At 45.9% G+C, this 26,032-nt stretch overlaps 1 protein-coding gene across 9 annotated transcripts in view; it reads left to right on the plus strand.

Annotated features, from left to right (window-relative positions):
* The window catches only part of LOC148013402 (tRNA/rRNA methyltransferase (SpoU) family protein), a 239,083-nt gene that overhangs the window by 149,249 nt on the left and 63,802 nt on the right, over positions 1-26,032 (plus strand). For all 9 annotated transcript variants that reach the window (XM_087667522.1, XM_087667524.1, XM_087667515.1 and 6 more), the window contains 4 exons: positions 6,586-6,633; positions 6,756-6,863; positions 21,335-21,409; positions 21,576-21,626. In XM_087667522.1, coding sequence (XP_087523648.1) covers positions 6,586-6,633; positions 6,756-6,863; positions 21,335-21,409; positions 21,576-21,626 — 282 coding nt within the window. The remainder of the gene's footprint in view (positions 1-6,585; positions 6,634-6,755; positions 6,864-21,334; positions 21,410-21,575; positions 21,627-26,032) is intronic.

The following is a 26,032-nucleotide window of genomic DNA, read 5'->3' on the forward strand; positions in this document are numbered from 1 at the left end:
CCATAATCCCTCTCTAAAAGCAAAGTAGTCAAGCTAGACACCTTGCACCTCCTCTTGCCACACAAGCTCCATGGATAACTCGCCTTGACACCAAGTTTCCTCCACTAGCGCATACACATGCCCTTTGGGTCTCCTCATGTGAGACCACATGAATACATTATATCACTCATCCCAGCATGAACTTCGCGTTGGACACACCAGTCCAAGGTTTGGAGCGCCAGATGTGAACTTGAGTACAAACAACTAATCCACCAATAATGAGAGAGCATCAACATGCCCTCTCTCCACCCTCACACTTGCCTCTTCTAGCTAGGAGCATGTGAGGGTGTGCAAAATGGCTAGAGCCAGCAAGAACCGTCCACTCAAGTCATTGGTAGCCCTTAGTGAACGAAGATGATGTAGACATGTATGCCATCTCATGCTCTGCCAAGCACGACCAGGATATCCACGGCACAAAGCATAAATGTCCTTCGTACCTTCCTTCTCTTCAAATGTGACATTGTGTCACACAATTCCTTCTCTTCACATTCACATGCACAACCATTGTCTTGCCACATCATGAATGAAGTAGAGACTCCTTCTAAGGCTGGAGCAATCCAACACCTTCTTTCAAAAGCACTCGTAAGTATAGGAACTACTCAACCACAAGTCCATGAGATATGTTAGGATATTCAAGTCACGACACACAATTACAAACTCAAGCACATGAACAGTTGTGGCAAAAGAACAAGAACAAACGCATAAGCAACCTTGCAAACTATGGAAACAGCTCATGAACGACCAGCTTAAAAGCATTCAGTGAGCAGGAATTAAACGACCCTCATGTTGCCAACAGAAGACATTCAGACATTGCCAATCAAAACATGCATGCCAAGCAGAACACAACAAACATCAACCAGATTATTACACACCACCACAACGACATTAAAGCCTTGACTAGTTTTTTTTTTTTTTTTTTTTTGGGAGAGAGGAGGGCATAGTACACAGCATGAAACACTAATGACACACGTTAAAAGTGGTGGTCAGAGCAGCATATTGCAGCACAGCAAGCCAGGTGACACATTAACCTACAGCCATCAAAGCATGTCCATACGCACAATGTGCCATATGTCAACAACACCACATGACACAGCAAGTCAGCCAACCAGACCTCTACTATGCTGTGACACACAAGTCAACCTTGAAAGGCATGCCATCTGTCACTAGCAGGCCAGCTGCAAGCATCAAATGCAGATTTCTCACATGTCAAATGCAATTGGCGTGAAAAACACGTGAGAATCTCATAGGTAGAAAAAGAAAAAGCAAGCATCTCAGCTAGAAATGCCAACATCAAACACAAGCCTAGTCTCCTATCACGCAAAATGAAGATCATATCTCGATCAACAAACCTCAACATCTAATATTATGCTAGAAGAGCAAAGCACACAATGGAATAGTGAAAGACACAAGATCGAAGAAAGAGACACGATCCATAGTCCATTGTCTTCCAGATGAAAGGACACCACCCATGGTCAGCAGCAGAGTTTGGTAAGTCCACACGCTCAGAGATGAAGTGAGCATGTGGACTTACCAAGATAGTAGACCAAGATACACAAAGACCGTTAGAAGAGGACAGCAGGCAGCAAGGGAGACACTTTTCTTCCAGATTAAAGGACACGATCCATGGTCAACAGCAGAGTTAGGTAAGTCCACACGCTCACTTCAATTCTCTACAAGAGTAGAAGAGGACAGCAGGCAGCAAGGGAGACACTTTTCTTCCAGATTAAAGCCTGAAGCACACGATCCATGGTCAACTGCAGAGTTAGGTAAGTCCACACGCTCACTTTAATTCTCTAGGACAGATGGCAGCAAGACCTAGGACCACCTTTAGGATCAATCAATTTTATGTGGATGACTAGGCTTGCGATTGGAGCATTATAGTAGGCATCATACCATCATGACACCCCTCACATCACTCACTGACAGCAAGTTCCTTTTGAGAGGATTGGATGGCCCCACTCCACTGTTGGGATTTCAAAGAACTTGTTCTTTGATGACAACCTTAGAGAATCGATCTCACGGAATTGGAGACCTGGACCAGTCTCACCCAAGGACAGGCAGCTACAGACTTTTTTTGGCAAATAAAGTGTGGCTGATTATATTACTTCAGAAAAAAACTCAATACAAAGAAGTGTTCATGCTCAACAGACTAGCTGGAGCTGATAATGAGTTACAGATATATCAAGTGTACAAGCCTCTGAAGGCGGTCTAGGGGGAATGGGGGCAAGAAGCCATGGAGGGGGGATGTATTGCCATCTGGGGCTGCCTGCGTGCATCACAAAAAATAGGTCCTGGCCACCCCAAGTGCGTAGGAAATGACATCGGAGCTCTTGATGAGCCTTGGACTCGTCCTGCACCTAATCCCATCGGCCACGGAGGGAGTGCATGATGGAGGTCTAAAGCTCTGCTAAGGTCGCCTGTACTGAGTCTCTCGCCACCGAAAGCCTCTTGACACCGCACCTTCTAGATATGACAACCAGTAAGACTCCCTATGATCTCCCATACCTTAGAGCAGTTTGCTATGGCCTCCAGTACCTGGCGGATAGGTAGAGCCTCTAAGCCGATTACTGTGCACAACCCTGCCTCGATAATGAATATCGTGTCCTGCATCCCGGCCTCATACAAAAGGTGTCGGCTCTGGCTAACCGCCTGCCAGCAAAAAGCTCCCCATGAGATACATCCAAGGCTAGGTACTATACGGCGAAGGATCCGGCATGCCCCTCTCCACACGAGCTGTGCCGCCTCACACAACCAAAGGCAGTGCTTTGGGGTTTCCAAAGGCTGCTATGTGCAGCACTTACAACCTCCCTCCTTCTGCATCTGGGCAAGCCAGCTTCCCACCGCCAAGCTCCCATGTGCCACAAACCATAAAAAACATGATACCCTCCTCGGCTTCCAGCTGTCCCATAGGCAGTGCCAGAAGGTCCGTTGGAAAGGCTCCGTGATGCTGTGCTCCACCGAATGCCTGCTACGTGACGGCGCCCAATCTATGTCCTCCTACATCAATATATGTCTGCCAATCCTGTCAGTGTACTCCAAGAACCTTTGTGGCTTCTTGGCGACCGCAGTGGTTGGCCATAGCCACTCTCCCGGATCCCACTCCAACTCATCAAGTGGTCTGCCCTCCTAGATCCAGAGGAGCGACTCCCTGAGCTCCTACTAAAAGACAAAAGGGTCCATCCGCCATGACTTCCCTTGAAGGCCAATCACCCCGATCCTCTTCCATGAAAGGATAGCAATCCCCTCATCCTGCTACCCTTTGTCAAGAGCCAGACGCCCCCCCTCCTGTACGGTGAAGAAAGTCCCAAGTGGAGTACCGCCCACTCTACCTGCCACCTGTAAGGGGATGCTTGCTGGTGAAAACCTAGCGGCCCATACCTCCTCGGGCTCATATCGGGGGAGCAAGTCACTCTTGAGGTATTGTTGCATCTATCTCCCTTCTCCTCAGCTCCACCTCTCTCTTACAGCCTGATACTTGCTGCAGCAGCTCCTCGTCCACCATCCCGTACACCTCCTGCCATGTCCTGATGGTATGAGCCGGGCTAGCCTCCCAACCAGCCCACTGGATGTGGGGGCGCTCACCAAACTGTGCCCCTTCCCGACCCCTGACCTCGGGCTCCCGATCATCGGCTGGGAAAGCTAATTGTGAAGGATCTCACACCGGGAAGGCAGACCTAGAAGGTCCTATTGCAAGAGGGTCTCCAAGATTGTAGACCAAGGCTTGGTGGTGAGTGGAGGCCGTCTCTGAGATGGATCTTCACGTTAGCCTAGATCTCCTTTCCTACGTAGCTTGTCAGAAGTGGTCATATCATAGGTTTACAAGTGCCCAGGGCGTAATATGTGGGCACTGACTTTATTTTTTATTTGGTTATTGGCCAACCTATTTTGTGACAGGACTTCTTTATTTTTGTCTATAAAAGGAGGGAGTGTAGCCACAGCCCATCATCACACTTGTACTTGTAGATGCTCGGAATGGAGAAAGAGGGAGCTTGTGGAGCGCGTGAGCTGGCGCTCAACCATTGTACTCTTGTCATAGTTGATTCTATTCTTGGTTTACATATTGTGCATTGTCTCTTTCTTCGATCTTGTGTCTTTCATTATTCTGATGTGTGCTTTGCTGTTCTAGCAATTAAAGCCGCCATATTATCCAATTATCAAACTATGGTAAGGACTGGTTGAGGGTGGTTTGAAACAATCTACTGTCTCACTTGCCATTCGGGGCATAAATGACTAGCAGACCAAAAAGTGCATCCTCCACTCTCATAGAAACCCAGATGGCTCTTGGAAGAGCCATGATGCCCTAGACTTGTACAGACTTGGCCGATTGTTCCCCTACACAGATGTAAACACCAATGTGTATCTCTATGACTTCCACAGCTCCTGCCGGTTAGGTGTGGCTTTGTCATGGCAAGAACTTCTAGCAATGTGGGGATATCCTCTTTGCTGACAGGTGATGCTCTTGTAACATAAGAAAATCCATTGATCCTCCCACTAATGTTGTGTGCAAGTCCTATCTCATGAGACTTCAACCCTGCTCAAAGTGTCGGCCTCCGAAGTCCTGTACATTACATGAGAAGATCCTCATGTGCTGCATCTAAATCTCTTGGACCAGTGTGGCCCTGTAGTCCAAGCTTGTCTTTGCTGCCTCTTGGCACAGACACTGTCAAATCTCCTTTCTGCTAGCTCTATTGCTACATGTGAGAGGGCAAAATCCTTGGAATATGCCTTTGAGTCCTTTGTCTCATGCTCGCTCTCTTGGGTTACCTCAGCTTTGCCAACCTATTGTGTGTCGGGGACCTGTTAATGGGATCATCTTTGGTGAGTTCGGCTAGTGACGAGGAAGTGTTGTAAATACTAGTATGTCTGCAGCATGTGGTGCTGAGGCTACTGGTGTCGTTGCCACCTTGGGCTGTCTCTCTCCAACCTGATGAGCTATTGATCTTAGGGGATGCAAAATGTCTGGATCTTGAAAGGCAGGAGTATCTGGGAGTTGGGGTGGTGCCACATATGCTGATAGTTGAAGGTCTCCAACCAGTCTATAGGCCAGAGAAGATGCTTGAAGGGCCATCACTCTGTCCAGGGTGCAAGCTCTGGTTTGGGCTGAAAGGGATCGGTGGGAAAGCATCTGCTGTGGAAGTATGGGGTGCTGCACTGGAGCCCTCTAGTGTTGGTGGAGCCTAGAGGACCAGCTTCTATCTCATGCAACTCTCTACCTCCATGTGTTTGAGATGCTGATGCTATGTGCACGACTGGTGCTGAGTTTTCCTGTGGTGATTCTGGTGCCTGGGAGTGGTGTGCCAACCTCAGGGAGATGGATGCTGCTTGGGCAAGGGATCTGACAAAGGTGGCCAAAGTGGATGGAGGGACAAGGTGCATCCATGTGTGGAGTGTTTGAGTGTGGCTTGGATGGGAGGGAGTGCCTATAGCCAATGGTGGGGGAGGGGACAGACTGCTGGGATGGTAGGCTAATGATGGGTGGGAGAGGGATTGTGCTAATCAGAGTAAGTTGATGGTGGGCAGACGCAGGTGGCAAGGTGGGTGGTGTGCTAAGTGTTGGCGTGCAGGAGAATGGCAGTCAGGCAGCTTTGGCATGCAGTAAGTTTGACAGGCAGGCTGTCAGTTTAATGGACAGTCAGTTTGATGGTGTGAGGGAGACAACCATCAGTTTGAGGGTGACCAGGTTGGGGACGTGCCGAGCAGAGCCAGACAGGCAGCTGTCTTCTGTCACTGGTGCAGATAGTTGATAGTCTAGGGTGGCAGATTGCAGATTGGTGTGATGCGTCAGACAATCCCAGAACTGTAGGTGGAAAGCTGTTGGTCAGGTGTGCACACTTGTGTCAGCGCCTCTGCAGTAGGCAACATCAGCTCATCAGATTCACGCAGGGGAGTTGCTTCTAGCAAGGGGCTGCTTCAAGCAGGGGGCTTTAGCTCCAGTTTGCAATAACAAGTAAAGTAGGTCACATAGCTGACAATTTGTCTAGAGATGCCCTTGGGAATTCATCTGGCCAACTTTTGGGTAGGAGACCTTAGTAAAGTAGATGATGGCATTCGAGGGATCAGCAAGAACGCTCAAGATCTTGATTTTAGAAACTTGGCTGTTCATCAAAAGGCTTTATTTGGAGGAAGGGATGATAGGGAGGGGTGTAGAGGAAGCAAGACAGCTGCATAGCTTGGCCAGTCATGTGAGCGTCCATTTTCACACGCCAACCTACTAAGTTGTTGATGGAGGGATACCAAGCAAGAGAGGATGCCAGAGGACGGAGAGCAGGAGGTGGAAAAGGGGAGGAAGATAGATGCAGATGAAGGAATGGGGAGGAGGATGGTGCACTCAAACAGCAGGAAGACATCTGTTGAGCTTTGAATTGGAATTTGGGCCATTCATGTAAAAGCTTTACTTTTATTTGTCACTATTATAACATGTGTAGATGCATACATATTTTTCTCCTGAAACCCATTTATTAAGTAATGATTTTGAGAGAGGCAGCAGTGTCCACAGGAATAACAAGGCATGTATGTTGGTGACCTGACGTGATTATTTGTGTGAAGGTGACAGATGCAGACCTTTCTAAAGAACTTTACAAAAAGAAAAGTGCTGTAAGTGGCTTTTGTAAAACATCATTTGTTTTGGTGGATCACGTAAATAAAGTATGATGAATATGCCAGTGTTTTTTGCTCTCTTTTTCCTAACTGTTGTATGGCAACCTTTGATAATACAGATCCACAGGAGAAAAATTCGAGCTTGGCAGATGGCATGCATTCTTTCTTCTTTTGTAGATACAGCAATGGTTGCAGAAGTGATAAAGCTACTACAGATATGTTTGCATGTAAGTTTATTGTAAGGTGTGTAAACTGCAGGGGAATACCGCATATGAGTTTTTGTATTGCGTGGGAACAAGTTTTGAGATGTATCTCACAATTTTATACAGCAAGTGTTCGAGTTGTACATAGAAACAGTCTTGTTATTTTATCATGTACAAGGCAGTTCTACTTTCCACTGTTGTCACTTCAGTGACTTAGGATTTTCTCTAGAGATTTTTGTTTGGAGACTCCTTAGACTTTCTTGGAGACTTGTTTGTCTTGAGACTTTGTGGCTCTTGACTTATAAGGTACCGACCTAGAAGGTACCACCCCATCCCAAAGATCTTTTGGGCCTGCATGTCTCGAGAATATCTTCTCTCACCACCTAACGTGTCTCCAGATATTGCAATGTAGATCTTTTGGCCTCCCCAGTTCATCAATAAAAAGAGAGGCGAGCAACCATTACAAAATCAATAATTTTGAGCTAATTAAATTGTGTGTTTTTGTGTATCTTGTGTATTTCTTCTTTTCTCTGCACTTCTCTCCACTACGTATCTTGTGTGTACTTCCGCTTCTCTCTCCACTCCACTCTGCATGAACCACAACGCCCAACACTCCACTCCATTCCATCTCACCACCTCACTCCAACCTTCTCTCTCCTTTTCCCCCTGAATTCTGTCTCCAGACTTCTGTGTCTCTCCTCTTTCCCTGGACTCCTCTATGTCCAGACTTCTTTTTTTTTCGTGAAGATAATTGAATTAAGTAAATATTTTACATCAGACCTTCAGGTCGGCTTAGAACTCTCTCTCCAAAAAATATATATATCAGACCATCTGGTCAGCATTCTCACTAAATCTCTTACATTCTGTTACATCAGACCATCAGGTCCTCCAAGAAAGTGATGAAAGACTATGAGGACTTTAACACAAAGAGAAAACCACACTGCTGGTGTAGAGGGAACAATAGCCAGCCAGGGGGCAGCAATGTCAAGAAGAACGAGGTCAGCTGATATCATAGAAGAAATCTGCCATAGCACTAAACCTTGAATACGGGCCATATGACCATGGATGCCCGAGACGGAATAAAAAATAAAGGCATTCGGAGTATGCTAGATATGCCACAAGGCAGTCCATCTCAGGAACTGGAACATGCAGGAATAATTCGAATGCAAAGAAGGCACGGTGGGCAGCTGTCCCATAATCCATGAACTGGCTGTTATGCGTAGCTGAGTCTCTGAGAGCCACACACGAGAAATAAAACACCAGATGTGTCGCGCAACTGGACAAGAGGCAAAAAGATAAAGCAATGTTTCATCACATGTAGTGCAGAATACACAATGACTAGCAGAGATCTTTTGAGCATGTAGCACCTCTCCAATTGGAAAACCACCAATCAACAATCTCCACAAGAAGACTTTCCCGTGATACGGAACCTTGGACTTCCAAAGCTGAAGGAATCTTTCGTGCCACTTATTTTTACCATCCCTAATATGCCATAATTTATTCACCTTTGTAGTGACCCATCTCTTAGCCTCTACCATCTGATGGCATATCTGGTTAGCAGACCTCTTCTCAAAATCATCCGGTATCACAAACTTCTAGTCACGCCATGGATACAATGGCTGTAGCATTGGTAAAGGAGAGAACCTCTGAAGTTTGACCTGTATGTACTTCTCTGTGTCTTCCTCGAGACTTCTCTGTCTCTGCAACAGTCTCTTGTCTTCTCTCCAAACTATCCTCTCTCCCCCCTCTCCCCTCTTGTCTCTAGACTTTCTTGTCTCCAAACTTCTCTCTCGCATATTGCTGCGTAGGGAAGGATCTAGAGAAGGGCCGCCTCTTATCATCAAATTTACTCATTTGGAGTCATGATGAGCCTTCAAAAGGAAGGCTCTCAAAGGAGACAAAGTATACCTTGAGGATGATCTCACACCCACCTAGGTTACCCACTGCAAGGAGTGCACGCCGCAGTTTATGGAGGTTCGCAAATTGGGCAAATGTGCAGTATACAGAGATGGGTACATCATTGTCACAAATAGGCACCAATGATGGGGCATGGCCTATGAGACACACTTTAAGTTTGTAGTATGGAATTGTAATGGAGCCATGAGGATGTAATGAAGGAGACCGTCTCATAAAGTTTTTGTCCTAAAAAACAAGGGATGTAGTCATGGATTGTAAGAGTGTGCTGTAGGAAATCAGCCATAACTTTGTGTGGGCAACTCCGAATGGGACAATTGAGGTGTCGTTACGGAGCCCGTGAGATCAGCCCATGTGGGCAGCCGCGTCAGGTCAGGACCAAAACTAATACAAAATAAAGGGCTGTCCAGGAATTTCTAGTGTGCAGTCCTAGATGGTATGGCTGGAGAAAAACAGCCATAACTTCCACCAGGGAACTCCGATCGGGGCAAGTAAGGTGTCGGCAGGGAGCCCTCGAGGTATACTTTTTGGCCATGTATGGAGGATGGGGCTGAGAGTGGATCAGGACCAAATCTGGTACAAAACAGGTGGTTGTCCAGATGCAGACTGCAGCCCAAAACAGGGGTCATGGTGAGGTGCCAGCCAACACAACCTCCTTGAGGTGTGGAAATTCATCCAATATAGACGCTGGGCGCTAAGAGGCTTTCTCTATTGGTAGGCCTTGCCATTTGATCAAGTATTCATATATGGAACGGGTGCGGAGTTGCTTTTCACGTTGCCCAATGACCGCTTCCAGAATGTACTGAATAAGACCCTCCTCATCTATGGGTGGGAGCTCCTCTACATGATCTTTGGGAGTGCCAATGAAAGGTTTCAATTGGCTCACGTGGAAGACATCATGGATCTTAGTGGTGGGAGGGAGTTGGAGGCGGTAAGCCAAGTCCCCGACCTTCTTAATAATCTTGTAAGGCCCATAGTAACGGTCTGCCAACTTGTTGTAAGAGCCGTCCTTTAGTGTGGCATAACGGGACTTGGGGACCTTGAGGAGTACCATTTCACCCTCTTGAAAGTCAAGGGGTCTTCTTTTTGCATTAGCATGGAGCTTCATGTGCTGTTTAGCCCTTTTGAGGTTTACCTTGCATTGTTGAAGTAGAGCTTGCATGCGGTCTAGCTCTTCTTTTCCCAAGGGGTTGAGCTTTTCATTGAAGATCATGGTAGGAAGGGGCACCCGATAACCATACAATGCTTCGAAGGGAGAGACTCCAATGCTTGAATGAGTGGAGTCGTTGTAAGAAAATTCAGCCAAGTGCAGCCATACATCCCAAGAATTCTGCATATCATGACAAAAATGTCGCAAATAAGTTTCAAGCCACTTATTGACTCTTTCGGTCTGCCCATTTGTTTGGGGATGATAGGCTGTAGATGGAGCCAATTTGGTCCCCATGGAGCTGGAAATGGTCTGCCAAAACGGACTCATAAATTTGGTGTCCGGGTCATGTACTATGACTTGGGGCAAGCCATGCAACTTAAAAACATGCTCCATAAACTGAGTGGCAACTTGGGATGTTGTAAACTGGGAATTTGTAGGGATGAAATGGGCTGCTTTAGTGAGTCGGTCAACTACCACATAAATGCTATCCCAACCCTTCTTGGTTGTAGGTAAACCAGTGATGAAATCCATGGTAATGTGGGTCCATTTTCCTTCGGGAATAGGTAAAGGTTGCAACAAGCCACCCGGTTTAAGAGAGCTATCTTTATTTTGTTGGCAAGGCACCATCTAGACACAAAGTCTTTTACATCCCGCCATAGGCCTTTCCAATGAAAGCTTTTTGAAACTTGATCATATGTTTTGAAGACCCCTAAGTGGCCAGCAATCGGGGAAGAATGCATCTCTTGAAGGATCCTTTGGGTGAAGGGAGAGGCATGGGGAATCACAATATGGCCATGGATCCAAATGAGGTCATTATGGAGTTGATATTGGGAATTGTCATCCATGACACCTTGCTGTAATTTTTGGAAAGGAGGGCTGAATTCAGCATCAAGCAAGTATGCCTCTTGGAGCTCTTCAATCCAATCATGGTGGAGTTCAGTGATGGATGAGACCTTGCATGCCCACATGCGAGAGAGTGCATCGGCCACTACATTGTCCTTGCCACGGGTGTGGGTAATCTCAAAGTCATAGTTTTGTAGTGTCGCCACCCATCTACGTTGTTTGGGAGTGAGGTTGGGCTGAGTCAAGAAATATTTGAGCACACGATGGTCACTTTTCACCTTAAATCTGCTGCCATACAAGTAGTGATGTCACTTTTTGATAGCATGAATGACTGCCAACATCTCCTGATCATAGACATGCAACTCTCTCTCTTTATCATCCAATTTTCGGCTCTCAAATGCTATTACCCCATGTTCCTGCAGCAAAACTGCATCAATACCCTGTCCACTAGCATCACATTGGATGGTAATATCCTTTGAAAAATCGGGGCATACGAGGATGGGGGCTGAAGTGAGCAAGTCTTTCTGCTGTTGAAAACTGTAGGTAGCCAATTCATCCCATAGGAAAGCCTCTTTTTTCAGCTGGTCTGTTAATGGGGCTGCAATTGTGGCATAATGGCGAATAAATCTCCTATAAAAGGAGAGACCAAGAAAACCACGCAAGGAGGTAGTGGTAGTGGGGGTGGGCCACTCTTGGACACATTGCACTTTTTTAGGATCAGCTTGGATGCCTTTTTCACTAACGATGTGTCCTAAGTACTCAACCTCCGTTTGCATAAAGACACACTTGCTTTCTTTGGCAAAGAGTCGGTGCTCTCTTAGTACATCAAAAATCTGGCTGACATGCTTCAAGTGCTCATGCATTGACTTGCTGTAAATGAGTATATCATCAAAGAATACCAACACAAATTGGAAAAGCCATGGCTGCAATATCTTGTTCATTAAGCTTTGAAATGTGGCGGGGGCATTTGTGAGCCCAAATGGCATGACAAGGAAATGGTACAAGCCACGGTCAGTTCGAAAAGCTGTTTTGACTTCATCACCCGCCCTCATTCTGATTTGGTGGTAACCGGATCGCAAATCAATCTTAGTAAAGCAGCGTGCACCCTTGAGTTCATCAAGCAAGTCATCAATTCGAGGGATGGGGTATCTATTTTTGACGGTGATCTTATTGAGATCACGGTAGTCAATGCATAACCGGAAAGATCCATCCTTTTTCTTAACCAATAGGACCGGGGAGGCATAAGGGGAAGAGCTAGGCTCTATGAATCCCATCTCAGTGAGCTCGTTGACTTGCTTTGCTACTTCCTCTCTCTCACATTTAGAGAGTCTATATGGGGGTTTATTGATGGGCTTGGCATGGGGCTCCAAGTCAATCGGGTGATCCACCAATCTTTTAGGGGGAAGGGTAGTGGGAGGCTGAAATAGGTCCTCATATTCAGCCAAAAGTGCTTTTAGTGCTGCATTTTGCTTCCCCAAGGTATGTTGGTCATCATTATCCTTATGCAAATGCAAGACAAAGATTTGGGAGCGTTTCTTGAATTCCTTTTTGAGTTGTCTTGCTGTTATAAGCTGAAAATCTTCATTTTCTTTGATTCCCTCCAAGTGTACAAGCTGCCCATGCATTATAAACTCCATGTACAGCTGAGAGACGTCCATAGAGATTTTTTCCAACTGCTGAAGCCAATCACATCCCAATACAACATCCATGGGACCCATATCAAGGGTAATCAAGTCCACCTTTGTTGTGTAATTTTCAGCCAGCATGAGAGACACTTGTGTGCATACATGGGAGCTCACTTCCTCATTTCCATTGGCCACTTGAACTCGGTTCTTTGTGCATGTGCGATGGTTACATTTGACATGTGCTTGTTAAGCATGCTAGGTTAAGGATCTACCTTTCAAATATTCATGTTTGGTTTCTTGATTTCAATCGTGAGGGGGGTTGCTGTAATTCAGTGGGAACACATGTCAAACAACTAAGAGTTGATTTATTTACAAAGCTGTATGTGCTGCCACTATCTATGAGGATGTATACACTCTTGCCATCAATGTTACCATGCACCCGTAAGGTGTTCGGATTCCTAGAGCCGGTCCATGCATCCATGGAGATTGAGCACGCTGATATAGCAGTGAATGAGGGGTGCCAAGGGTCATTCCCAAGCATGTCATCAACGGGGCAGCCACCGGGGTCAAAAGGGAACCCGTCCGGTGAGTCATAAAACTGATTGGGATCAATATCCTCCTCATATTCAGCATTTTCAGCAAGTGTCATTATTTGAGAGCTGTCATGCATGTCCTCTTCCAGCTTGTCACTATCTTCTAGCACATACATGCTATTAAACCTGACAGTGGTGTTCTTAAAGGGGCATTTGGATGCATGATCAGTTGTGTACTTATCTTCGCATTTAAAACACAAGCCTTTGGCTTTTCTATCCTTGACAACTTCAAGAGAAATGAATTTCTGACCGTTGGGACCGAAGCTATTCCTGGTCTTATTTTCAGCATACTTTGGGTCACTTTTGGAGGATGGTGCTATCCCAAAACTGCCATATTTCCTTTCAGTATTAAAAGTGGGGTAAGTAGGAATTTTGGGGTTGCCATTCCCTGCATTGTTGCTGCGATAATTATTAACATATGGGGGTTGTCTAACAGGGTATCTTGGCTGTCTTGCAATGGGCTGCGTGCTCTCATTGCGGCGGTACTCTCGACCATAGCGTTCAGTCAATTCTATGGCTGCAAACAGGGTGGTTGGCTTTTGAGCCATTACATCAGCTGAGAGATGCGCATCCAACCCATAAATGTATTTATGCAATTTGGCCTCATCGCTAACTGCCTCAACATACATGGATAGGTTTATAAACTGGTTGGTGTACTCCCTCACGGTGAGATTTCGCTGATCAAACTGATACCATTGCTTAGCCAAGCGTTCTTTTTCCACCGGGGAGACAAAAACTTGGATCATATGCATCTTGAACTCTTCCCAATCACGAAATTGCTGGTTTTCCCATTGAACAAATCTCCACCATGTGTGGGCAAAACCTTCTAAGTGAAGGGAGGCAAAAATGATATTTGCTTCATCGGTACGGGGGTAGATGAGAAAATAGGCTTCCAATTTAGAGGTCCATTCCTCTAGTTCAGCTAGGGATGAGGATTGCCCATTGAATTTTGTAAACACAATCTTGCCACGCAGCTCATTTGGGCCTGGCTGCCCATGAATACCGTGTGCTACATGCTGCCTATACATGCCTTGCTGTCCAAAATTCCCATGGGGGCCATGCTGCCCGTGCATTACATGAGGACCAAATTGCCCATTAGGACCTTGCTGTCCAAAATGTCCATGCTGCCCATTACCATATACATGCTGCCCATTGCCATATGCATGCTGCCCATGCACTCCGTGCATTCCATGCTGCCCAAGATTGGCTCCAAGCTGCCCATTGCCATATGCATGCTGCCCATTGCTATATGCATGCTGCCCATGCACTCCGTGCATTCCATGCTCCCCAAGATTTGCATTGGAGCCAGTTCCTTGAGTGTGCAAGTAGTTGCCGTTACGGGGGAGTTGGGGTGCCAATGATGGGCTGGAAGGATTCGTAACGGGGGAGGGAAGGAGGGGCTCATCATGTCGAGTGGAGGGCTCACCTGTCTCATAAGTGCTATGGGGAATGCCATGGGTACCACCAAGACCTTGTGGGCTGCGTCCGGTCTCCAAGGGGAAAGGGTGGTTAGCCTCACGGGTAGGGACATACTCCTTGGGTCGATCCGAGGGGGGGGCAATGGCGGGGATGAGGGCGCCCATGCGCTCTATGAGTAAGTCCATCTTGGCCATCATCTCGGAATGATGCTGATCTTGGCGGGTTTCCACCTCCTTGTGGCGTTGCTCCATCTCTCGATGTCGTTCAGCATGACGGGTCTCATGTTGGCATAGGGTTTGGTTGAGCAGAGACAAGCAATCTATCTCGGGGGCACCTTCTTTAAACAAGTCTTCACGATCCTCCTGGGCTGAGCTAGGATCGTTCATTGAGGCACGGGAGTCCCTTATTTCACGCTGAAATTCCTCCTGGGCCTTTGCTTTACCCTTGTGGCCTGCCATCCCAAGTGCAGTCTACCAGACCCCTTGTTACAAAAATGATAATAACGTGGGCTAGGGAACTCCGATTGCCAAACTTTTTGATTCAAATGAAAGCCCTTGATCCCCTCTACAAGGCTATGTACAAATATCTCCGACAGTACATGATCAGGGCTTTGCTGTAATCACTTTTTGTGGGCTGACTGTGTAGGACTGCTACCCGTCCCACAGTACCTCTGGGCACAAAACTGAGTGTATCTCCCAAACCGTAGGGCGGAATGGGGAGGTTTTTAGCTCAGATCAAAGGGGAAGATGCCCTCTTCGAATCAAGCGATAGAGCTCATGTTTAATCACACGAGAAGGCTTTCCTGTAATCAGTTTTTGCAGGCTGACTGTGTAGGACTGCTGCCTGTCCCACAGTACCTCTGAGCACAAAACTAAGTGTATCTCCCAAACCGTAGGGTGGAATGGGGAGGTTTTTAGCTCAGATCGAAGGGGAAGATGTCCTCTTCGAATCAAGCTATAGAGCTCGCGCTCAGTCACACAAGAAGGCTTTGCTGTAATCAATTCTTGCGGGCTGACTGTGTAGGACTGGCTGTCTGCAATATCTTGCAAAGGCTCCCTCAAGGAGCATAGTTTATCCCAATAGTGACGGTCTTATCCCAAACATCCACGGCCTCAATGGTGGCTCTCAATGCCCAATAAAGTCATACATTCTTTGTATCCATAGCTCATTGTTGCTGAGACCAATTCCACACTGCATACCCTGCCCTTCTTGCATTGCATCCACCATACATTACCAAGCGGTTCACGACATTACCAATGCATGTAGGGGTTTGTAGGCTCAAGTGATCAGGGTTCGGGCTATTCCATCAAATGTACCTGTACCCGCAATAATTCTTTGGGCTCCGGATCACCGGGAGGTGGGCAAGGTTCCCCCCGAGCCGGGTTGTGCACCGCTTCAGGGTCTTTGATGGCAAGAGGGGATCACCCCTCTTTTGTCTTGCCACCTCGCCTGGCATCGGGCTTTTCCTCACCCGGAATATACATGGCAGACATTTATTAATTAAACAACCAGCATGAGATGCATTTCAGAAGTCAAAATTTTGGGCTTTTCATGAAGTGCATGGAATTGGAATGGGGAATAGGGATAGGGAGCTTACCGGCAGTGACTCACTGCCTACTCACCCTTATACAATGGATTTTTTAATCACTTCTTGGCTCAGCCAATTCACAAGAAGCCAAACGGGTTATGGGTAAGCAAAATATAATCACAATGAAGCTTCAGCATGAGTAAAATCCATTTCAGCACTATAAGATCAAAGGGAAATGACTGGGACAATTAATCAGTATGCATTCAAGGCGTGGGCCTCCTATTATCTACTTGGACTCATAGATTCTCTCAAACAAATGGATGGGATTCAACAAGAGGCTTAAACGGAGAGAATGAGAGCCAAGAATCAGTTACCTTGAGTCTTTTGGAGAAGAAGGCAGCCACTAATGCCATCGCAGTCCTCCATGAGAGCTCCATTTGATCCCGAATGCTCCATGGCTCCAAAATGGGTATGCTTCGTCAAGAAAGGGTGAAGTCAAGCTTGGGGCAGGATGGTTCAGGACCTGCCCATGAAGAGTTCTTGCTGAAATTGAGGTCCTTCTCCGTAGCCATGGTTGCCCACAAGTGCATGTCTTCAAATCTTGCTTGTAATCTTCTTCCCGTTCTTCTTGATGGCTGAAATCTTGAGCAATGTTGAAGAGGGACTCCCGGGGACCAAGGAGAGACCAAAATCTTTAGGATTTCTGAGCTTGGTGCCAAGGTTCCATGGCTGCCATGGACTGCACCAGACCAAGGTTTCTTCAGTGCAAAAGGGGAGTCCAAGGGCTGAGGAAGATGTCTCTGATGCTGCCCAAGAGAGTTGCCGAGCGCCAGGGCTGAAGCCAGGAAGGAGGGGAGGGCTGCCCTGTAGGCCAGGAAGCAGCCCGTTTTTTGCGCCGCAAATTTCGGGCTGCTCCTGGGGGGGCCACAAGCAGGGAAAACCAAGGGTGCTGCTGCTCAATGTGCTCCTCCAACTGAGGGGGAGACCTTGGGATAAGCCAATCTTGCTGAGGAAGAGGAGGGGGAGCAAGATTTCTGAGTTTCTTGGACTGGAGCTTCCATGGATGCTTGGGGAAAAGAGGAGAGAGAAGGTCTTCTTGAAAAGTAACTGAGTTTTTGGCCTTCTCTAACTGTGCTACCCTCCTTTTTGCCCAAAACCCTAAAAAACTTACATGAAAATTAGTGACGACCTGTCAAATTTGTCTGCCCGCCTCCAGATTTGTCCATGGTTCTTGGGAAAGCTCCAAGAAAGCCTACCACAGTCTTCAAGAGGGCTGATAGCCTGGTTGAGTACTCCTTTGTACCTGTGAAAGAGATGTAACTAGAGCTTTCTAATTGTGGGAAACTGTGAGAGCCCTAAATATATGGGGAAAGAGAAGGATCAAGGACAAAACTGTGATACCACTTGTAATGAAGGAGACCTAACTGTCCTAACTAAGGGGAAAGAGAGAGAGGAGTGCAGAAGAAGAGGGAGAGGAGAGAGAAAGGCAAGAAGAAGAGAGAGAAAGAGGGAGAGAGGAAGAAGGAGAGGAAGCTATGGAAGCTTGAGAAGGTGAAAAGAGAGTTTCTTGATAATTTCTGTGATGCCTCAAAATACCCTCTTACACCTTATATACCGTCAGTGTGACTGGTATGTTCCCATGCCATATCCCCGTGATCCCTGTTCATTACAAAGGATGGATGTAGGGTTATTCCAAGAGACCTTCACCAATAGGGACATCATCATGTATATAGAGAGAGACTAGAGTTAGGGAACACACTTGCAAATTGTGAGAGGCTATAGATGGGAAAAGACATGCCATTCTAGTACTTGATCGAGAGGGGGGACCAGAGGGTTTGTAGAAGTAGTTGTGCCATGTAGGGAGGAGCTATAGCATATGGTACAGGTCAATGGAGAGAGATGAGGAGGCTCTCATGTGGATCTGAATATATACAGACCACCCCCGTGATATATATGTAGCAATGTGCTACTTTGCTTGAGTGAATTCTCCACATGCACTGCAGGGGGAGATCACCATATCTTGCATTATATGAGAAGACTATGCATTATTCTAGTATTGGAGATGTCCTATTGGGTGGGGACTTTAATAGTCATGCAACATAGAGACAAGTTTCCTTCTTTGAGAATGAGGACCACAAGTACAGAGAGAGAACATTAGAGGAGATGGGGCTTAGCGAGATATCAAAGGACATAGCTAAGTGCACAAATTATGGTGAGCACATCCTAGCCTTGGGAGGCCCACATGGATTAGCCATCCCTAACGGCTTGGATAGATGGCTTGGATTGGACGCTCTCACATGCTTTCCACATAAGCATGTATCCCCATGTATAGGAGTCCCCTCCATAGGATCTATACAAGGACCAGGAGCAAGCACAGTGGACTATCTCCTAGGGCCCTTATCCCTCATCATAACCATAGTCTTTTAGAGTGTTTCCTCATCCACTAGAGTAGTAGTGGACCACGCTTTCGTACAATTGACCATCACTTGTAGACATGATATGATCCCTCTAGTGAGCAACCACCCAAGATTCTCGAGAAACCAATTTACTAGATTGACAGTGAGTGGTTACTTGGATCATTTCTTTTGGGGCTTGTAGGAGATGGATCCCCAGATAACCCTAGAGGATTTTATGGCATAGTTTGCTAGAGTACTTCACACCTCAGTTTCCATGCATTTTCCCGCACACACCCATACCACCTGCAAAACCCAAAACCTCTCTCCCTCCCCCAAAGAAAATGAGAAAAAGAAACAAGAATATCCCACAAAATAGTTGGTATGACAAGGAGTGCAAGGAAACATGACATTTGTCTCTAGCAAGGCAAAGCATGAGGGACCCACACACATAGGAAGAAGAGGACATTTCTATCGAGATTGGATCATGAGTTTTACCAACTATTCATGGGATACGATAGCAAGGAGGTGTGGAAGGCAGTGTAGGAGCCCCAATCCCATACACCCATCATCTCCGCACACTTGTCATGCATATGCTACGTCATTATATGAGGTACATGGGCAACCCCTGTTGCCTCGACCACCAAAGGAGACATCCATGTCATCTACCTTCTTCAGCATAGTGAGGGTTCATGATGCCATTGATAGACTTCAGAATTTCCAAGCCGAGGACCATGAGGAACTAGAAGCCGGGCACCTATCAAATGCTAGGGGTAGCCTAGCACCCCTTCTAGCCTACCTATTCCACAAGGTCTTGTGTGAAGGCTTTGTTGCTAGTTAGTCAATGGATACTATAGTACCATTCTTGAAACCGGGAGAACCGATGGTTGCTATGAACTATACGACGGTCATGGTTGGTCACATGCTAGCCAAGCTTTATGGATTGATAGTAGAGCATGAGTTGAGCAAATGGGAAGAGAAGCACCAACATCAGGCATGTGGACAGTTAGGGTTTGGGAGGGGCTACTCCATTGTTGATCATCTCCTCACACACCAAGCCATCATTTATGAGAGCAAGGCACAAGGGAGGCACGTATGCTGCTGCTTTGTGGATTTCCGTAAGGCCTTTGACAAAATACTACGTACTAGGCACATGCAGAGAATACAAGAGCTGGAGGTTGTGATGAGTGTCCCATTGTAGTACATATCCATCCACCACATCACATTCGTACATTTTGTAACTATGGCATTTAATCCCTGTGCCTTGCTTTTCGCCATCCTCATCTCAAATACTGTCTCCACCCCCCGTCTCATGTTACAATGGACCTTACAATGTATAAAAATTAGGATATGTTTCAATCAAATGCTATAGATTTCTGAGAAACTATCCACAACATATGCTAAAACAAGCAAATATAAGATGGTGTTGTAAAGGCTTCTATTTGGTGGCCAATAGTGAAGATGATAAGACTAGTTTGGGGCCCCATGGAGGGGGGCTGCAAAAGCCTAAATGGAAACAAAGTTATATCCCAAGTCCAAACATTGTCTCCATGTCCCGTCTCATACTACAATGGGCCTTGTATATATGCTCTTACAATGTATGAAAATTAGGATGTGTTTCAATGAACTGCTATAGATTTCTTACAAACCATCCACACGATTAGTGTTGCAAAGCTCACTCGGTCCCGGCCATGCGTGTCGCGCTGCGGACCAACTCAACACGTCATGCCAACACAACATGGTACCATAACACGACTCGGCACAGCCTGTCACGGTTTCCCCAACTCAACATGGCACCCCAACACGACACGGAGGTCGACACAGCACGGCGCTGACGCGTCTCAACAGTCCACCATGTTACATCCCCCCAGCGGGCAGGGAATCTATCATGTCACTTGACCTTTCTCAGTGCTCACGCAAGGACGCAACCCCGAAACCCTTCAGAGTAGCACAACACCCCACTCACCTCTCACCCTGCAAAAAGTCTACCCATCCCCCTGGGAGGGGGGGGGGGGGAACACAAAGGCCTGAGTATCATGCAAAAGCCTAAATGGAAACAAAGTTATGTCCCAAGTCACAGACCCTCTTTCCATCCCCCATCTCATGCTACAATGGGTCTTCTATATGCTCTTACAATGTATAAAAATTAGGACGTGTTTCAATTAAATGCTGTAGATTTCTTAGAAACTATCCACAAGATTACGCTAAAACAAGCAAATGTAAGGTGTTTTTATTAAAGCTTCTATTTACTGGCCAGGGAGGAAGAAAAGATGAAACAGTCTATTGCTATCTGCATCCTGTGGTTATGATGGATTGTAGTATGTCATACATGGGGCGTTTCTGTGATGTCTCACCTCTAGTATGACAATCTGGGCATGATGCAAGCAGGCAGTCTACAAGCACATAGTTGTGTTCTCTATATGGCTCTAGCATATGGGGATCTCTGTATCGTGAGCCTTATCGCAATGTAACTGGGAAAGGGAGAGGGGCATGGGGATCACTGATATGAGTATAGAAACTAGTGATGTAACTGGGAAGGAGAGGGACATCTAGATCAGAGGTAGGACGTAAGAAACTAGTGATATGTTTTTCTATCCCTTTTTGCCACAGTAATCTACAATGTCTTACTCCCCCCTTTTACCACAGTACTAGTACAAGATTGTAAAGTGTGCTCACATGAACGTTACATCCAAATGCATTCAAAGCTAGATTCGGAATGGCTGATGAAGAAATTCTTAGTGACAGTAAAATCATGGAACAGTTTCATACTATGCCCTTTGAGTTGTCTGAGCTTGTAAGGGGCCCTTCTAGAATGCAGGTTCCAGGGCGGAAATAGCATGTTGAAGGAGAGTCCCAGCACATATATTTGACGAGGATGCATTTTCTTCTTCTAACATATTGTTGTCGGCAGAGCAATGTTGGTTGTTTGTTTGAAATGTAATCAGTTTCTTTCAACAAAGAGGCAAGTCTGATGATAATAGTGAGACAATGCATCACCTTAATTATTGATGTTTCTGGTTTGTTTTACAGAGGAACAATCTGCCTTCTGTTCGCCAATATGCGGAAATTTTTGCCATTCAAATTCATTTACGATTTCCTCATCTGGTAAACTTTGGAAATGCCTAGATGAGTAACAAAACCTGATTTTCCGTGCTGCGTAATAGTTTCGGAGTACCAAGTGTACTACATTAGGAAGATATAAGCCTTAGAAGAATATTCTAGTTGATAATGCTTGGCTTTGGGAACAATGACAATCATTTATTTTTTATAGGTGAGAGAGTATCTGATTCCTGCCTTGGCTGACTATAATATGAAGACACAGGTATTGACTTGTCCTTGGCAATTAGACACAGCTCTTGAAAAGAAGATGCTTTTCTATCTTTGATTTTACTTTGTGAAGAGAATGACTACTTAGAAGTCTGAAATTCTTGAAGATTACTGGAGTTGCTCAGCGGGTTTATTTCCTTGCTCATAAGGAAGAATATTCTATCATGTATTTTCTAAAAAAGAATAGCCATCTCAGTATGGGTATGCTCCTTTGTTTCTATGAGAATATCATAAATATGGCTTCTTGAAAAATATCATATGAAAAATTGGATGGGTCCATTATGATTCTCAAGGAAAATGATATTCTGTTTGTGCCATTCTTTCGTTTTCTCTATTTGAGGATTAGTGTCATTATGAGGAGCGATATCTAAATAAGTCGATGCATACCTATGGAAGAGCCCATATTGGTCTACCCATCCATTGTAGGGAGGGTGTTGATGTTGTTACAAAAAAGATTTGGTAAGCTTGCTTTAGAGTAACAATGACACTGCATTAAAGACTTCACAAAATGAGATATTTTATAAACTTTGCCTCAGGAATCAGGGAGATCTTTTGTATCAAGAGCTAGGGCTGAAAATTGTAGTGTTTATTTGGTGAGCTGAATGAAGCTTGTGCCCACACCTTCATCATAGATGAACCTGTTTACCTGCCAATGCTAACATATTTCTTGCCATTGTTGCCGTGGACTCCTACTACTTTGAAGGCTATCACTCGCCCCATTCGTTTCATGTTATGGAAGAAGGATTCATTGCAAGCAGGTATTTCGTGGATTTCATGGTCACATACATGTAGCCCTAAACGCATGGGTGGTGGAGCTATTTTGGATGCGGAAACTCATATGCTGGCTCTTCGTTGGTCTCTTTTTCGCGCCATGTGTGTGGATCATCACCCGTGGACCATTATAGCCCGTTATTTTCTTGAGGACAGCGGGCTACGCCATGGTAATACACGACTTCGGGGCTCCCAGCTCAGACCGAGATTTAACCGCATGGCCCGTTTGGGTGTGACTTCGGCTACGGATGCTACCCTTGCCACTTGCAATGTCCTCGCATCATTCCGTACTGCTAGGAGACTTTTCAGGATCCCGCATGGATACCGTGATTTATGGGAACAGCTTTTGTCGGTGCTTCAGGGTAGGCAACTATTTCCTGCCCTGGCTGTGGATCGTCCTTGGCGGGATTGGGACCTTGCACGCCAGTTGAGTTTGGAAAAGGCATCTGCTAATCAAGGTATCATATTCTCATTCCAGATCATCAATGGCTGGGTGTGAAAGCTAATACTGTATGGGGATTGCGGAAATCGCAGTCATGGTGGAAGGCAACTATGATGGAGGGCTGGTTGAATAAGACACCTTTCAAATAGAAGGTCTTTCTTTGGCGGGTAATGATTGGTGGTCTTCCTCTTGCCTCGACCCTTTCCAAGCGTAGAATCTTGAATGGCAATTGTTTCTTCTGTACCACTACGGTGGAATCGGCCCGACATCGATTTCTTTCTTGCCCGCTTGCCAAGAATATCTGGTCACTCTTGTCACAAGTTTGGCGGGTAGTGGTGGGGTCCTCACTAACTCCTTTCGATTGGGTTTTTGTGTGCCCAAACCACCCCACAACGCCACAGTTACATATGAAGATCTTATTCCACTTTTTCAGATACTGGGGATGCTGGCACATTTGGACCACGCGGAATGCCTTTCTCTTTGATTCGGCCTCTAATGTACCGAGACACATTGCCCGGCTTAAAGGTCTCTTGCATTGGCAGATAGATCTCATTCGGCACTGGGACTTGCTCCCTCGGGAGGACTTGCTTCCCTGGCGTATGGCAATTGCCTCTGGGTCTTTGCCATGATTTGTGTAACCTTTTTCGTGGATTAGTATTGGGATTTTACACACGTTGGCCTAGGGCCCTTGTGTATTTTGTGATTTTGTGATCATGTAATCATGTAAACTTGTACCTTTTTTCGTAATTAATACAATTACCTTTTACGAGAGAGAGAGAGAGAGAGAGAGAGAGAGAGAGAGACGTCAACTTGTACCTTTTTTTCGTAATTAATACAATTACCTTTTAAAAAGAGAGAGAGAGAGAGAGAGAGAGAGAGAGAGAGAGAGAGAGAGAGAGAGCTAGCTAATTTCTCTCATCGCTTCATCTCTTTGTCTCTTGCCCTATTGCTTGACAGATTTGGAGTTTTATTTCCCACGTGTGGTATTCGGCGACTCAGCAAAACGGATGCTTCCTCGTTCATGGACTATGGGAAACATGCCCTCTATGTCTTCTTTGCTTTCAGATTATTCCTGCCTTTTCCATTTCCTTAGGTAGATAGTCCTATGGCATATTTGGCGCACTTGTAATGCCTTTATTTTTGATTCGGTATCGGGCATCCATGGTCATGTGACCTGTGTTCGTTGTTTAATGCTATGGCATATCTCTTCTATGATATCAGCTGACTTGGTTCTTCTTGACATTGTTGCGCCCTAGTTGGCTATTGTTCGCTCTACACTTGCTGTCCTTTCGGTGTGATCTCTTAGTGATAGTCATGTAGAATGGTTGTTCTAATAGCCTGATGGCTTCATTACTGTTGTTTTCCATTTTTTTTGGTTGGGCTGAAAGCTTGATGTAAATATTTCCATACATTAATATAACTCTTATTCACGAAAAAAAAAGATCTATTAATGTCTCTAAAAGGCCAGAGTGGCATATGAGACCATAACCAATACAACTGGTATCATCATCTCTCACCAGGTAAGAAGAGATAAAATTTATGTGTAAGTTTACATGGTATATTGGAATGAGATGTATGGAAACTGAAAAAGTTGGGAAAAAAAAAAAAACTAAGTTTAAAAAGATCAAGAGCGAAGGGTATCTCCCCCTTAGTCTATGCAATCCACCAAGACTGTGCAATCTACCTCCCACTGAGTCACTGCGCCAATCTGCCTCTATAATGAGCAATCGTGATGCGAATGTGGGGCATATGGGCATGCCTATGTTGCCGAGTAGGTACTCTAGGGTGTCATGCTCTGCGTAGTGTTGTAGCTCTGTCAACTATGATGCCTCTTGATGCTGTATCTCGGCAACGCCTATCAGTAGGAGATGTAGTGTGCAGGGTGGTCACGGCTGGGGGTTCAGCTATGCTGAAGTAGTCTGTGACTACTCTCTGGAGGGGTGGATGATGCTGGGGTCACCTCCTATCCTGTAATAATAATGCTCTCCGTCATTGGAGCTCTAGCAAGAAAAGGCACAAACATCTTTGGTCCTCATAGTCCATCACCCCTCTTAGTGGTCCAAAGCCCTCCTTAAAGAGACAATGATAGTGGCCTTGGATATCATAGTATACATTACATCTACAAATGTAGTGCTCTGTCTCTAGCTCCCATCCACAAAGCTGGCACATCCTCTCATCGACTGCAATATGGCTCCATCGACCTGTCTCAATCATCAGCTGATGCGATGAGGTGCGGATCTGACCAATATCAACTCGGAGTCTGTGGGACAGTTGAGCATCCATGTATCTAGGCCATAGTATGAAGCCGTCATGAGAAAGCTGCAAGAAGTGACTTTGGTGTTGTGCCGTTTTCGTGCCTAATGGGAAAGGGGGCTTGGACCAAGTCGTTTCTATCTCCACTTTAGTGATGTCTGCCCTTATCACACTATTCAGTTCTGCAGGACGCCTAAGGCTCAAAGTAGGGCAGTCGAGGTTGTAATCAAACGGTGGTAGTCTATTTGTACTCATGCCATGTAAATTCAGCCACATGCTCGTGTGTGCATACCAACACTGTCTATCTCCCTTTGCTGCAAGCTGTCTTGAAGACTCCAACGCTAGTCTAGGATATCAGTTTTTAGGGAGCTGCCATATCCTCTGAAGGAAAGTAATTGCTTGGAATAATGCCTCAACTACCATGAGTGCAGCACCTAATTCTGCCCGGGTGATCTCCTGTGGTACTCAAGCTTTTGCCCTTATCATACGTGCTATCATCATGACTATCGGTCTTTCCATGTGTTCCCAGCCATCATAATGTTGTGCTTTCGGTCCATCACAGTCGATAAGTGGCATCCGTCTAGCGTGATAAAGGCTTGGGCCCCAAATGGCTGCCCCATAGAGTAGTGTGGGCTTAACTAAAGTGTCAAAAAGCCACAATTTGGTACAAGGCTCTTGAAACTGTATGTGTGCACACTGCCGCTCTAGAGTACCCAAAGCTGCATATGCCCATGCAAGCCTAGCCTCTGAAGTCTCCTTCCATGAAAACTATGGCGCCTTGAAAGTGACCCTGAGGTATACATATTGTCTAACCATTTCCACAGAGTCATACATAAAGTAATGCTCTGAGCGTGTCACCCAAGTTGTTGAGGTGTTAAAGACCATGATTTTAGTCTTTCCAAGATTAACCTTGAGACCTTTATCTTCACAAAACA

This window comes from Lygodium microphyllum, chromosome 26 (genome assembly GCF_053477565.2).
Source record: "Lygodium microphyllum isolate KBCC chromosome 26, Lygodium_microphyllum_v1.1.10, whole genome shotgun sequence".
Classification (NCBI taxonomy): domain Eukaryota; kingdom Viridiplantae; phylum Streptophyta; class Polypodiopsida; order Schizaeales; family Lygodiaceae; genus Lygodium; species Lygodium microphyllum.